The following is a 16489-nucleotide window of genomic DNA, read 5'->3' as shown; positions in this document are numbered from 1 at the left end:
AGTGGGACAGCCACTTTTCCCCTGTGGAATTCTCTGCTAGTCACATAGATGGTTCTGGAACCCTCATAAACATGAAGCTCCTTTAAGGTACCTTGGAGATCTTAGTGTCATGTACCACCAGATGGTCAAAAAGGAGGGGATCTGTGTTGTGTTAGCCAAGGCTTCTTTATTGAATAATTTAAATCATTAACAAACATAAATAACAACAAAGAAAATAAGATCGTTCTTTAATATAATACACATATATGACTTACAGTGCACGTTCATAAGGCAAAGAAGTAAAGCCAAATGTTCCTACTACATTCAGAAATAAAAATATACATGACAGTCATGACACAATCCACTTTTAGTTCTGATCTTCATGAATGAACCTCTTCAGAAGGACACACTGACTGCTGTCAGCTAGGGTGACAGCAAAATGCACACATGTCCAAATCCACACAGGGGTTAGGTATCTGCTGTTCTTTTGAATGTGCTTAAGCCTTCAATATATAAAGATCATTTATAGAGACACACTTCACCAGAATGGAGCAAAAAGATATGTAGGGCACTTCTAATTTGATAAACTGCAGACTTCAGGTTGCACAAGGACATGGTGTGAATCTTAAACCCAGTATCACCCATCCAGTGAATGCACTTTGCTGTTTGGAAAAGAAATTCTCATCTCAAAAAGGTCACAGTGGTATAACATGTGCTTAGTGTGTACAAGTTCCTGGGGTCCATTTCCAGCATAAAAAGAAAGAAGGAAGGAAGTAAAGAAGAAAGAAAGGATGGATGGATGGAAGGAAGGAAGCAAGGAAGCAAGGGAGGAAGGGAGGGAGGGAGGACAGAGGGGTTAGAGGAAGGGAAGGAGGGAGGAAGGAAGGAAAAAGGAAGACAGGCTGACTGACTCTTAGAGGAATATCATAATGAGGAAGATGAACTAAGTTCTAACTTAAAAAGAAATAAGTGAAGAAAAAATTAAAAACAAACACATTGTCTGAGCTCTGGAGATGCTGAACAGTGAGCTTCAGCCAGCATGGCCCACAGGGATGGCAGAGCTGAGCCTACCCACCACAGCCCACAGGCCCTGCCTTTCCTTATTTATACTTTTACAAATAAATTTTCCAAGCGAGCTGGCCTGGAGCCCAAACTAAACAAGAAAATGTATGCGCATTGCACCCCTTGCTCAGGCAAGGGAGTGACCAGGAGCACTCAGAGAAGAAGGAATGAATTAAGAGCGTAACCCTCATTTCCTTAGTATAAAATCCATATTTTGATTCCAAAACAAGAAAATTGACTATGCTAATTTCCATAACTATTCACATGTTCTTCAAAACACTAAAGTACACATGCCTATTTACATTTTAAAGAAAGAAAATAAATTAATATCAGTTGGGCAAAAAGCCACCAAAAAATAAACTCATGGGTCTCACCACATATGTGTTACCTAATTTAACCTGTAAAGCTTTGCCCTAAGCTATCTTAGAGCAGAAATTATTCCAATTTTTTTTTTTTAATGGGAGCATGAGCTCTTTCCTCCATGTTCTCTAACATCAACTGTTTCTGGGTAAGTGATAGCATCTTCCAAAGACACGGACAAGGACCCCCTTCCTTCTCAGCTATCTTCAGGCTCTTTCTTTCTAAACAGCACATGTGCTGTGTGCTTTGTTTCTTAGCTAAAGAAAGCAGTGGCTCCAAGCAGCTTTGGTGGAACTAAGAGACGCCTCTTGTGCCCAAAGAGCATGGAGAAGAAGACAGAACCCCAAATCCCGATGGCCTCTTGGAAAAGTAGATGACTGGGGCCACAGAACTGGCATCTGCATTGATTGGCCAGCTTTGCAAAGCCCCTTTCCCATTAGAGCCAACATCATAGGCTTTCACTGGAGCAGCCTCCCGTGGGTGTGGAGTGAAGGGATAGACAAAGTCAGACTGACCATCTCCTGCAGCCTGTAATCCTCAGCTTGGCGACTGAACTCTCCTCAGCTTGTGCATAAAACGATCTTGCTGGAGCGGGGTACCCACCTTCCTATCCAAATGTGCAAGCTTAACTGCCCATTGGAAGATCCACTCTCAAAGCAGTCTCCTCTCTAAACCTCCAAAAACACAAACTAAAGCAATCACACCCACTAATTGTGGGGTATTGTGGAAATTCAGGTGGCCAAGAACTCATGCCTGTATGTGACCTAAGCTGTCCTTTCCACGTGTGGCAGGTCCAGATGTATAGCAATGTGAGTTAGAATAAAAGGTGCATATCTTGCTGAAGATCTCTTCCCCAGGCTCAGGGAGAGTCCATGCCCGGAACTGAAAATGCCTTTCTTCGAAGTGTTTTCAACCAGACCCTTGTGTCCCATTTAGCATTTGAGTGAGTGCCAGTCTGCTGTGGTCAAGGAGGATTAATGCGTGTACTGGCTTGTGTTTTTTCCCCATGCTCAGTGAACAGCATCGGCTAAGCTTAGCACAGTAATAGAACATTGAAGTCAGAGCTTCTCCACCTGTCCCAGCTTGTGAGTGTGTATGTGTGTGTGTATCTTTTTTTTTTAAACAGAGGAAGAGAAGGATGAAGAAGAGGGAGAGGAAGAGGAGGAGGAGGAGGAGGAGGAGGAGGAGGAAGAAGAAGAAGAAGAAGAAGAAGAAGAAGAAGAAGAAGAAGAAGAAGAAGAAGAAGAAGAAGAAGAAGAGGAGGAAGAGGAGGAAGAGGAGGAAGAGGAGGAAGAGGAGGAAGAGGAGGAAGAGGAGGAAGAGGAGGAAGAGGAGGAAGAGGAGGAAGAGGAGGAAGAGGAGGAAGAGGAGGAAGAGGAGGAAGAAGAAGAAGAAGAAGAAGAAGAAGATTTTAAGCTTAAAGTGGGGGTATTAAAAACCAACCTTGGATGATGCATGGGCCAAAAGAAAGGAGCATGTGTCTGTGTCGCAGCCTGGGAACACTGGTTGGAACAAGCAGTGTTTTACAGATAGCACAACAGTGAAATGATACTGGCCTTCACTAAATGGTACCTACTTCCCCTTTACTTCGGAGCAGAGCGTGAAAGGCAATGAGGAGGTGTTAGCTATTGGTGGGCATGCTTATGGATATGAGGGTTTGGCGTTTAGTCAAGGGCCTCAAGTCAGCCCTGGGTGACAGGGCCACTTGGCTATTCTTACCATTGCAATTATGACATCAATTTGTGGCTAAAACTGGGGGCATTGTTTGGCTGAACTAAACTCAATGGCCATTGGGAAATGAGAGCCTGAATGTCAGTGGAATTTCAGGGAGTTTTGCAAAGTCTTGCCCCAAGACATCCTGTTCCCTAAAGGCCACCTACAGTGGTACTCATATATTCCATATCTGACAGCAAGTAGCCCATGAGCTTGGAAATAAGAACTTTGCAACCAATGCCAGGCATGGTAGTGGTGTGTCTTCAATCCCAGCACTCTAGAGTAGATATAAACGGATTTCTATGAGTTTGAGGCCAGCTTGGTCTACATAGCAAATTTCAGGCCAGCCAAGGCTTCATAATTAGGACCTCGTCTCAAAAAAATAAAATGTTTGTAATCAGAAATAGGTTTTGCCTTACCCTTAGAGCCATTGACTCCTATGGGAGTTTGCATAGTTTTGAATTTGTGTAGCTATGATTAATGATCTTTCAAGTGTTTCAGTTTTCCCAAAGGCTGGAGTCACTTTCTAGACACTGCCCCTGAACAACGCACATTGTATTTCCCCTGGATGCACAGACCCAGCTCCTACTGGTGACACCTAGGTCTTGAGGGAAGCTCTTATGGCTGTCTTTTGATGGTTGTCATTTTAAAGACTAAGCACAAATACTTACCTCCTCAAACCACCATGTTTAATGGGGATGAACTTGCACATTAGACCAGAGCAAGGGGCACCCTGTAAAATGGTGGGGCATGAATCTGAACATGGAATCAGCTACTGGGTAGAAACTGTTGCACTTGAGAGAGAGAGAGAGTTCAGGATGTATGGAAGGTACCACATATGATGGCTGATCTTGCCTTAGAAAGAAGCCTTATGTTCCAGCAAGCCAATAATCCATTGAATTCACCTTGTTTCAAACCACAAAAAAAAATATGGGTCCACATCTTAGAATTTTCCTGTCAATACAATTCCCCCCTTGAGAAACATAGCGCAAGGACTAGAAGTCGTTTTCTCTCCTCCAATGCATCCTCCAGATTTTGTGTCTCCAGCACCACTCTGGTAGTCCAAGAAACAGCATAACATATCCGCTGCCCCACTAACATCCCAAACTAAAAACAAACATTGAAACACAAGAAGCCAAAAAGGCAGAGAAACATCTTCCCCTCTGAACACTAAGTGGGATGTGGGCATCTGCCTGGGCCCCTAGGGAGCAGCCCTGGGTCACCCACTGAGCACAGCAAAGCCTCTCCAGTTCAAGTTCAAGGCTGCCCATGCTATGGCTGCCAGTCATCCCAGGGGTCAAGGCACCAGAACTGCTGATTTTTCCAAAAGCCTTCTCAAAGCAGCAGCAACCGCAGCAGTTTTCCTGCAAAGCAAACAAAATACCAGTCTTGTTAATTCAGCAGGACTTTAAAATTGTAATTAGCTGGTTGTGCCCCTTAGGAAAACCACAGAGGACTTTTCATAATGTATGTGTGTATGTGTGTGAGACAGAAAGAGAGCGTTTGACAAATTCCATTGCACACCAGGGCTGGGTTTTTTTTTTTTAAGTCCCTGTGAGTATTTTAACATTATTTGCAATGCTGAAGGACAAGGCCCTCTTTGTTTCATCTGAAGCACAGCCACTCCTGTGCTCTTGTCATCAGTCCACAGTCAACTCCATTTCAGCATCAAAGTGAGCATTTGTGCTGGGCAGGGAATTTGGTCACCTATCATATAGGGATGGGGGTGAGTGTTCCACTGACCCTCCCACAGATGCCAGAAGCCACAGAAGCCAAATTCCACATATAAAGTGGCCCAAAATAATTGTGTAAAACCTACATACAAATCCCTACATGTTTAAAATCATCTCTAGGTGGCTAATGGTGCTAGCAATATAATGGCACATGAATAATCATACCCCATTATTTATGGAACAGTGATAAGGAAAGAGTGGGTATATTCAGCACAGACACAGTGTTTTTCTGCAAATATTTTCTATCTACACTTGAATGGATCCACAGATAAAAGCCACACAAAAGGAGCTGACTATATCTCTGACTGAGGCTTATACACTGTTCCTGCCTGGCCTAACCACTGAGCAACAACTCAATTTTTATGCCACATAAATGAGAAAAGACACAAGGTTGGGTATGTTTAATCGAAAGCCACTAGGCTTGTTTTCAAGGTGTTTTATTGGTGCATCAAGAAACCTCTAATGGATCAAAAGAGACTTGTGTGTCTCCATTTACATTATAAACTGTGCCTTGTTCATAGGACTTACATCTCTTTCTTTTCCATAAGAATAATCTTTAACTCCCAGGTTTTAAAAAATAAGTATTTAATTTAAATATTAGTTTCACATATAAGATCTTTCGAGAAACCTCATTCATCTCAAGTGGGTTTGCTCAGTGGAAATACACACACACACACACACACACACACACACACACACACACACACACGCCCCTTCTGTTTCTTTTTGTATGGTGCAGAGAATTGAACTTAGGGCTTTACACATTCTAGGTAAGCAGCATGCCAATGAGCTGTAGCCTTGACTCACTTTTATAGTTTTACATTTTAAGACAGGTTTTAATAAGACACCTGGCCTGACCTTGAACTTATTCTACAGACAAAGCTGGTCTGATGTTTGCCCTCTGAGTTAATACTCTAAATTTATTTATTAATTTTAAATAGGGGTTCCGTAATAGACTCCATGCTCATGAAGCAGGAGGCTAGCTTCTACCCCAGGAGCTGAGAATAAAGAGAACACAACTGAATAATGAAGCATGTGGATTGTGTAGATTGGCAGATCTGAAGCCATTCTGCCTGGTCTGCAAGGGAGACTCACACAGGCCAAGGGAGACTGAAGGAACCCAGGGAAGGGAGGCAGGCAGCCCACAAGACCATCAGGAGGCAAACCTGCCCGGTCTCAGTAATTCCAGCAGAGTGTACCCAGCTGTACGGTGTGACCAGCTCAGCTCTTCCGCTGCTGTCTCCGCATGGGCTGCACTGTCTTCCATCACCCTGGGTTCAAAGTGACAGCTTTGGCACGGAAGGGTTTTACCTCCTCCCACCACCATTTCCTCTTCATTCTTTCCCCACAGACCCTGGCGACAGGCCTGCCTTGGAATGCAACCTCCTGTCACCCAGTATGTTCATTCCCACCAGGCCTCAAAAGTGACTCCAGGACTCTGTGGGAAGGTGGTTTGTGGCAAACCCAGGGGGTTTGTGGTGGCTGGGGACAAAGCTGCTTCTAAAGAAAAGGCTGGGGGAGAACAGAGATGGGGACTAGCACTGACTAGCACTATTTGGTTGCTCTGCGGCCCTGACTGTTCACAGCTCCTAGTACAGGCCACGGCTGGGGCTGTCACTTAGGCCTGGGTCCCTATGGACCTAAAGTGATACCTTCCTCTGCTCCTCTGCTTCCAAGCAGTTTATTGCACAACAGTTTTTGACAAACAAGAATGTCTTGTACACACAAATCCCAAACCTTCTTGACTGTTCATAGAGTCTTACTTAAATGACAGACACTTAAATAACTCTGACACAGAAGACTGTGTGTTTTCCAAACCCTGGTTTGAGTCGTTGACTATGATGCCGTGATTTATTCCCTGCCCATCATATTCTCCAAAAGATTCAAGTCCACTTAAAAGAATATATCCTGGCAGACAGACAGGCAGAAACTCTGAGCCCAGAAAAATGCAGATCAGAATGAAAGATTGAAATGAGTTAGAGCTGGAGTTACAGCTCAGATGGTTCTGGGTTTGTCCCAGCCCCACAAGATGAGAGAGAGAGACAGACAGACAGAGACAGACAGACAGACAGACAGACAGACAGACAGACAGACAGAGAAGCAGTTTGTTGCAAAAATATAGCCATGTGTTAGAATTAAGCTGCAAAAATGATGATAGGCTTTCTAAGATTAGGACAATATCTCCTCTCAAACACTAAATTGTGGGAATTTGAAGTCTCTCTTGGTTGGTGTTCTCTTGTTTTAAGTCTTTTCTAGAATTTGCCTTGAATTCACTATTAGTATCAAAGAAGGCATACATAAAGACATCCCTTAATAATTCAACCCAACTGTGTCAGTGTGTGTGGTGATGATGTGTGCAGTGATGTGTGTGTGGTGATGATGTGTGTGGTGATGTGTGTGTGGTGATGTGTGCAGAGATGATATGTGCAGTGATGATATGTGCAGTGATGTGTGTGTGGTAATGATGTGTGCAGTGATGTGTGTGCAGTGATGATGTGTGCAGTGATGTGTGTGTGGTGATGTGTGCAGAGATGATATGTGCAGTGATGATATGTGCGGTGATGTGTGTGTGGTGATGATGTATGCAGTGATAATGTGTGCAGTGATGTGTGCGAAGTGTTGTGTGTGCAGTGATGTGTGTGCAGTGATGTGTGTGCAGTAATGTATGTTCACTGATGATGTGTGCAGTGATGATGTGTGTAGTTTCTTGGGGTCAGAGAGCAAAGCCATAATGAGAGGCAGCTGCTATGTGGGGGAATGCAGCCTTTAGCTTCTGAAAACGCAGGGTATCTATCTCATGCCACTATTTTCAAGCTAAGGGTGCACATCTTCAGGTGAGCTATTTTGTTCCCCCAAGCATCACTCACTGCCCTTGACATTACACAACTGTAAGGGTGACCTGAGATAATTTCTGTGCAAAGTCTGGATCCCACTCTGCTAGGAAGTCTCAGGGCTCTACCTGTGTTATCTCAAAGGGGCCACAAGCTGTGGCGCTGAGCTATCTACAATCCACACAATGGGGAACTGCACTCCCTCCACTGGGACATGGTAAAGCTGAAGTGAAGAAAACACAATAACCTGATTGGAGCCCGCCAGCTCAAACACTCCCTGTAATCCTCAATGTCCACACAAGAAATACCCAATTACTCCATTCACGTAAGCAATCTATAGACATCACTCAGAAAACAATTTCAAGACCTTAAAATCACATGGAAGACAGATTTTCCTGGGGTGCAATCCCAGTTATTCCCAAACAAATGTGACTTTATTTGTTCCCATAGGAGGAGATTGGAGAGACTTAAAACCAACCTTTTAAATAGGCTCTTTTCATGGATTATTTGGTCATGAGGTTCAGAACACCAGAGTTGCAGTTCTTCTAAGGAAACAAGAGACGTTGGAGGGAAAGGGTTAGAACAGTTTTCATCAGTTTCCAACTTACAGTAAGAGGGCATGGGAAGAACTGAAAAATACCCACTGGGTTCATGGTGCTCTCCCAGCAACATCCAAGAGAATAAAACTCCTAGCAGCCTTCTGCTAGGAATACCTGCCCTCATCTACTGGAACATCCCAACATCACTTCCCTTCCTTCCATTGAAGCCAGCATCCACCCACTTACTACTCCCTCTTTACATTTAATTTGAAAATGTATGTTTGCTCAAAGTCTACTTTGGCAAAACAAAGGAGCCAGTATTCATGTCACTGGGGCATGACAAAGAGTACAGCTACTTTCAGGTAAGATCAGGGTAGTAGATGAAGGGATGTTAAGAGGCATCAGAAGATTTAAGAGGACAGACAAAGCCTCAGATGGAGACTCTACAGCCATTGTAAAGGAGGTGGTATTGAACCTTAGCCTTAGTCAACAGGATGCAAGGAGTGATGGAGACAAGTTTGGTGTGTAGGGTATATTAGTACAGCTGTGGCTGCTAGTGTATTGTCTTGGTGTGGATAGTGGGAGATGTGTGAAAACTTTCTGATTATAGATTGTCATGATACAGTTTGGATCTTAACTGCCCCTCCCCCAGGTCCCTGAGCTAAATAAAGGCTTAGCTTCCAGCCTGCAGTGTGTTACTGGGAGGTGGTGGAACCTCTAAATTGCACTGGGGAGCATGACCTTGAGGGGATGATAACTTGTTCTTTCTGTCTTTCTCTTCCTGGTCACAAAGTGAACTCTCTTGCTCTATATCTCCACAGGTCCAATAGTAATGAGATTATAGTTGTGATGCAAAATTTAAAAAAAACTTATCACAAGAACTTCATCATCTCCTACATTTGTTAGAGCACTGGAAAGATGACTAATACAGAAGTTGGAAATGAGGAAATCCTTTGGTGGAGTATTGGTGGCCTATGGCATTTTACATTCACTAGGAGAAGAACAGGATCTGTTAGTAGATCCAAGAACAGGAAGAAAGGGAGAAGGAAGATTTGTTGTAGGAGAAAAGAAGTCACATTATTCTTAGGTACATTTCTTTCTTCTGGCTCCAGAGTGCCAAGGAATTTTGTAGGAGGTGCCTGGTGAGTTCGGAGAGTTAAGAGCGTTGCTTCTGATGAGGATGTGTGGTGTGTTCTTGGGGACATAAGACAGAGCAGAGTGTGTCGTCAGAGCCCGGGCCAGAAAGCAGAGAACTTCCAGCCCTCAATTTCTAAGAGAGAAAAACATGCTTCTTAAAAGAAGACGGCATGTCCAGCTGATCAAAGGCGAACTGAGGGCTTTTCAACATTCAGCAATTAAAAGAGATAGCAAGAAAACACAAACTACTTTAAAATAAATGGTTAAAATGGTAGTTTTGATCAGAATTAAAATTGTATTTTAATATAAATGTAAATTCGTATATTTTTTGAGAACATATAAGAACCAGGTTATTTCAAAAGTGAAACTGCAAAAGTTTAGTCTCAACACAGGTTTAGTATTCCTAATCTAAAACTCTGAGATTTGAAATGCTTCAAAATCTAAAACTTCTTGAGTGTCAACAACACGACTCATAAGTAGAAAAGCCCACATCTGACCTCGTATGCTACGTAGTGATCAAACTGCAGGTGTGTTGAAAACTGCACACTCTTTCCTGAAGATGTATGCATAAGATGTGAATGAGACAAGAGGATTCCATGCCAAGATGGGGTCCCTTCCTTTAGATATCTTATTATGTATATGCAAATATTCCAAAATCTGAAGAGATCCAAGATCTGAAACTCTTCAGGCCTTCAAGCATTGTAGATAAGGGATGTTCAACCTGTATTTCTTTCTTTTCTTTTTTTTTTTTTTTTTTTTTAGCCCTTAGGAAACAAGGTTTAGTTTGGATCATGACTTGTGAGGTCCAAGGTCAAAAGGCTGCACCTGGCCATTGACTCTTCTGTAGGACAAACATCACAAGGCAGGAGACAGGAAGCAGCCATGTGTCTGAGTCCTCTGCTCAGGCTTCTCGTGAAGACTCTTCTTATAAAGATCCCATTGTTAGGGTTTCCTTATGGTCTTACTATCAACCTGTATTTCTTTGAAAATTAAAATGTACTGGTTGGATATTGTGACCCAGGAACACTACATTTAGATAGTATTAGAGTGAGTCTGGAAACATGATTCAGGCTATCACAACACTTCCCTGGCCTTCCTCAGTGTATGTAACAATACAACAGGGACAGTAATAATGCCAGGGCTGTCAGGTCAGCATGAGGGTTACATGTGTTCGTCTTCATAAAGCAGTTAGATTCAGTGCCATGTAAGTATAACTTTGAAAACTAGATGTACGCACAGACATTTGAAAAATTATTTTCTTGTAATATCTATCTGCCTCGGGTATCACCAGCTGGGGGGCATAACTCAAAGGTGATTTTGTAGCTGTAGTCCCATGATTTAAAATATTTCTAAGCATTTTTCAGCCTGTATAGTGTCATTAATTCCTCGCTGTGGTTTCTATATTGTCCTGACATGTCAATGTGTATTTAGACTCCTGGTTAAAAATACATTGGTGGAAAATGGGCTCAAAATAGATTGGTTGCCCTAATAAGCAGTTTATGCAGTCTGGGTGAGGTGCTGGCTAGGTAATGAGCCTATTTTTATTTGGCATCAGTACCAATTATCAAGGAAAGGTATATTCAGACACAAATAAAACTCAGTACTGATGCTGAATTTAGATGTAGATTTAATTTCAATAAAATGTGGCTGTGGAAAAAGTGAGAACCTGACACACAGTCATTCCAAGGTTTGCTGGTCTGAGAGAAGTTCCTTTCCAAACCCTAGGGTGTGTGGACAATGAGGAGGAGAGCAGAAGGAAATGAAAGTGTAGAGAGTATGTACTACCCTAGGCATGACACCAGCCATCCCACGACGCACACATTAGAGACATCCTCACAAGCCTGAGGCTGGAAGGTGGAGCTTGCATGCTGCCTCCATGTTCATCTATCCCAGTTAGACAGCCTACATAGTGAGCAAAGTTACTCAGTACAGTGAATCTGCTGTTGGATTATCTCTATAATCTATGGCTATTTAGAAGAGACAAGCATACGAGGCAGAGAAGCCCAGTTAGGAGTTGATGGAAGCAATGCAGGGAGCAGGTGTCTCAGGCTAGGGAAACAAGGCATACAGAGAGCTGGAGAGATTCCTAATGTAATTAGAACATACAAGGTGCAGAACTTTCAGGTTAATCAAATATGAAATAGAGGACTGAGAGAGGAAGGAAACCGGAAATGCTCATGAGCTGACTGTGCCTCATAATGGACGTTCTTTGCTGGAAGGATGGTTGAAAGTGAGAAGATGGAGAAGAGTGTGGCTTTGGACTGAGAAGACCCAAGTGGAAACATTTAGGATACAAGCAGACATGTAATTCTGAAGTTTAGATTCTGTCCCAAAAGGACAGATGAGGGAGTCGGAACACAAAGATTAAGGTGATGGGGACAGATTTCCCTATAAGAGATTAGCACGGTGTGCTCAATTACCCTCAAAATTACTTCAGTCTTTAGTCTCCAATAAAAATCTCTTTCATGTATGTTCAAACATATGTTCATTCCAAGCTTAGTATTGTAACTAAGATCTGGTGGCCAGAGGAGGAGAAAGTATGCAAGGTAAATAGAGAATTTAGAGTTGTAAATTTTTTAGGGAGAAAGTTCTCCTAAACGTACTTCAGGCTATCTTCTCTAAACTGTGTTTATATAGCCCAAACCATCTGATATCTGTATACAAGTGTGAGTTTGTGGTATGATATATTTTACAACAGATACAGTGATTTCATAATGCTAAATGTAATATATGAAACATATGTAAAATATAACATTAATATCTCAATAAAAATACTCCAAGCAATATATTTCTAGCACAAGATTTGAGGCTGTAAACAAAGACATTAAGAGAAATCTCATTTAAGGCTGAGGTGACTGTCACATCTGATGAGACAGGCAAATGGGAAGCAAAGAGGAAACAGGAAACATGGTCACCTGTGCACTCAGCCTGGAGTGGAGCTTGTGGTCTGACAACCATGGGTGCTTGAGAGCTTCGCTGGCACTTATTCTCCAACTAAAGGGAAATTGAGAAGCATGTTAAAGGAACACACCGAAGGCCACCTTCATGAGCAGTCTATCTCTGGCTCTAGTCATAGGTTTTGGTACAGTAGAGCTAACCTACATTCAAGCTTTGTCTTCTGGAATTGTGTGGTATGAAAACATCCAGAGGTGACCATCAGTTCTAACCACAGTAACAACACTGGTAATACAGGCAGGACAATAATCAAGTTCTTATTAAAAATGAAGTGTTTTATCAAATATAAACAATTATTCTTTGATATGACATCTGAGCTTCATAAAATGGATTCTTAACAGACTATTGAAAAATATATGCACATTTCTTATTTATAAGAATAAAATGCTACAGTAATTCTCAATGAATACAAAAGCAATTTAGGTGAGAAGTCATTTGAATATGTCTGTTAACATTTGAATGAAGGAGTTTTGAAGAATTTAGAACAGGAGGAATTACTATAATTATAATAGAACATATTAGATTACTCTATAAAGAAATTGTGTTCTTTTGGAGATGAAAAAAGGTTTACAAAATTTTAAAGAAAAATAACATGAAGAGTGATAAAAATGTCTTATATCATAACTCTAAAACTTATAAACTTACTTGGTTGCTGATAAATACCACATTAAAAATAACCTTTCAAATTAAAAACTGATTGCAACAATTTGAAATATGCTTCTGCAAAAACATCAAATAATTCCAAGCAGTCACAAAGCTTCGATATGGAGGATTGCTTTAATACAATTTCTTTAGTAAATGACAAATATTGAAGTGTAAGTCTTCACTTGCAATGAAGTTATTGAGAAAAATCACCATTATAGTGCCCTGAACATGCAGAAAATATTAAAAACTCCTCAGTCCAGCAACTCCACATGGTTCTACTTAGTATCCTAAGGTTTTGCTGTTGGGTCCCTTGACCACTCCATGGGATAGTGTTGAAAGATTATCATTCCTACACGCTAATAAAAAATGTTTAAGATCTATTAAAAGGTTATTAAGATTGTACCTGTAAGTGACTTCTAATAATATTTCAGGTTCATTTTTGTACCCCAGATATTTATTTGATGACAGTGATATTTGGCCTAAATGTCAACCAAGTGTTGACTTTGAGAGCTAAGTCAGCCATTCATCTGTTATCTGATATTTCTTGGATACTTAAGAGACCCCAGACTGTGGCAGTGGACAGGACTCAGATGCCCAAGTTCAGAAAACTCATTTCTGGATCTGTTCTGCACTCGCCATTTGACTTCATCATGGCTCTCAGCCTCTCTTTCTTTACATCAAATTGTGATGATTGTCTTCACACACAACAGGAGTAACCAGAAGTTTAAAATACACACATCACACACACAGTTCACAGTAAATGCAGAGTTCTTCATCTTCCAAAGTTCAAAGAAATTGGCATTTTTCTATCTCTATATTGTCTAGGTTCCATCAATGTAAAACAGTAACAACCTTGGCTATTATTTTGCCTAGAGTTCAAGGACAAAGAAGTTAAGTCTCTAAATTGTTCCTCCCCTCAGACTGACGTTTTTATTAGGCTAAGTCTCCTCATTCTTTAGAGCAGTGATTCTTAACCTGTGGGTCATTACCCCTTTGGTAAACTTCTATCTCCAAAAATATTGACATTATGATTCAAAACAGTAGCTAAATTACAGTTATAAAGTAGCAATGAACAGAATTTTATGATTGTGGTCACCACAACATGAGAAACTGTATTAGAGGGTTGGGGTCACAGCAAGATGAGCAACTGTATCAAAGGGTTACGGCCTTAGGAAGGGTAAGACCCACCACTGTAGAGGCTCAGACTGGCTCCATTGTGCTGTGAACTGCTTTGTATCACTTCTTTCTAAAAGATATCACTTGCCAGACTGGTGTTATGTGCCTTTAGTCTCAGCACCTGTGAGACAGAGGCAGGCAGATCTCTCTGAGTTTGAGGCCAGCTTGGTCTACAGACTGAGTTCCATGCCAGCCTTGACATATTCCCCAGGGACAGACGGCCGGTTAAGTGCTTACATGAAATAATGCCCGTCCTGGCATAATCCCCCATTACCCATGCTCCCACTCTCCCTTACATCATCCTCCCTCTTCCTTCACAGCCTTGTTTATGAATGGGTCCAAAGGCTGCCGAGAGAATCAAGCAACTGTTACTGACTCAGAAGACCTTACATGTGACCTACTGTCATATAATTTAGATACAAAGCCATCTAAAGTGGGTTGCCAATGTCCATCCTACTCTGTGACACTAAAATTAAGCCCCTATATTTCAATATCATCCTTGTTCATCTGCTAAAACTTGAATTAATGTGTTTTTAGCATGAGAGAAAAACATAAGACTGTATGGCAGCCTAGAATGTGAGCTTGAAGGAAGATGGACAAGTTCAGTGTCCTTCCTCTTGGATCCTAGCTACACACTGCCTCATCATAAAGTAGTCACAACAGACACTTCTCCCTCTGGGAGTTAAGGGCTATGATTAAAAGAAATAATGTCCAAAAGGCAGATGACACTGTCTGGCCCATAAATGTTTATAGACATGGACAGATTGAGGGCAGGTCACCTGAGGCCGACCAGAGACAAGCTTTAGAGCCCCATCCAGCCTCATGACTGAAACAGTCCTGGGCTTGAGTAGACTGGGTCAAGGAGTCCAGCCTCACTGAGTTCAGAGCCTGCACATGCACTATAGATGTCATGGAGGGAACAGATTCCACTAACTCCACAGTGCACCCTGCACCAAATCACCTCTTCTCTCACAACATGAAATGGACTTGCTTTACCTCTTCTCCTTAATCAGGAGCTTGGAGATGAACTCCTTTGCCTCCTCCGAGATATCCTGAAATTCCTCATCTTCTAAATCCCACCGGCACGCCAGGATGTTGGTCAGTGTCTCGGCATCATTGTCACCCAAAAAGGGGGACAAGCCACTGAGTCTACAAGGCACAGGGTTCAGGGTAAGTATTTTTTTTAAACAGTCATGAATCCTTTATAGATAGGATGCTTTCTGGTTTTGCTATTCAAAAATAAAAGCAGGAAAATAGCAATAAACTGCAAGTATATAGTCCATCACTGCAGCCAGGACCCTGCCTATGTGTCTCATCCCAACCCCCAATCCAGAAACTGCAGCAAAGAAGGTTGCAGTTATACTTGAATAAATCTCCAACAATAAAATAAAATTTCTTTTCAAGTATTTTATGGCTGGCAAGACAAGGTACTGTCGCATACCCAGAAAGCAAACTCCAGTACATCGTTGCTGAGATGCACTGAACAGATCAGTGTATACTGATCCAAACAGATCAACACCTAGGGTTTTTAAAACTCATGTTTAGGGCTCTTAGTCATATTCTGGGACTTAAGGTGACCCATGGAGAAGACATACATATCTTTTTCTCCTCCTAGATTCAATGGGGAAAGGAATTCACTCATTTCAATTATAAGACTCAACAGAACCTAAGCAACAGGAGATGGCATGGTGATATTCTAGAAGACATAGGTCAAAGCTGTCATTCTAGTGTAAGCCTCCTAGATCATTCACTGATTAAGGGTGAGTATGTGAGAGTCTGGGAAGTTGCTTACAGCATGTATGTGATGACACCCACACTCCACATATCTGTAGAAAAGGAAACGAAATCATAGTTCACAACTTCAGGGGCAAGAAATTCTGGGGTTCCAAAGTTCACCTTCAGCTTCTCTCTGGGCTTGTATCTGAAATTGAGGGGACCAAGGTGAGAGTTGAGCATGCCAATCAAAAATCAAAACTAATGAACATTGAAAACAGGCACCACTTATAAGATAAAATTAACTTCAGTTATACAGCAAACTAAAAAATAAATAAACTTTTACCAGAAAATGCATAATGTCAAAAACCAACAAACCATTCTGGGGGTGTTCAAAAGTAAAAGTGAATCCTATAAAACCTTAATATTCTAAAACAGCTGTGAGACATCTACTCTGAATAATTGGAACTTCTAAATGCAGACTGTGACAGATATTCTGATTCAGTCCCTCACATGCATTTGGACAGAGTAACCCTTTCCAAACTGACAAGATGCTGGCATAACTCACAGCATCTGCTTTCTGCTCATTAACACGCTGAGCTGTTAACACACCCATGTAATTTCTTTGTTCCACTAAGAAACCAGA

General features: G+C 41.7%; 1 protein-coding gene across 2 annotated transcripts in view; it reads right to left on the bottom strand.

Moving 5' to 3' along the window:
• Positions 1-2735: 2735 nt before the first annotated feature.
• Mylk4 (myosin light chain kinase family member 4) overlaps positions 2736-16489 on the bottom strand; it is a 78210-nt gene continuing 64456 nt past the window's right edge. Inside the window, exons 10-14 of one of the 2 annotated variants that reach the window (XM_029468473.2) lie at positions 15923-16051; positions 15127-15279; positions 12270-12348; positions 8157-8223; positions 4341-4478 (exon numbers count right to left, since the gene is read on the bottom strand). In XM_029468473.2, coding sequence (XP_029324333.1) covers positions 8182-8223; positions 12270-12348; positions 15127-15279; positions 15923-16051 — 403 coding nt within the window. In that variant the 3' untranslated portion in view covers positions 4341-4478; positions 8157-8181. Of the gene's footprint in view, positions 4479-8156; positions 8224-12269; positions 12349-15126; positions 15280-15922; positions 16052-16489 lie in introns of both variants that reach the window. The other variant, XM_029468472.2, reaches the window with a different exon arrangement.

The sequence above is a fragment of the Mus caroli genome, unplaced genomic scaffold (assembly GCF_978045245.1).
Source record: "Mus caroli unplaced genomic scaffold, Mus_caroli_1 scaffold_15, whole genome shotgun sequence".
NCBI classification, from domain to species: Eukaryota; Metazoa; Chordata; class Mammalia; order Rodentia; family Muridae; genus Mus; species Mus caroli.
The sequence above is the reverse complement of the archived record's forward strand: the minus strand, read 5'-3'. Positions and strand labels throughout refer to the sequence as shown.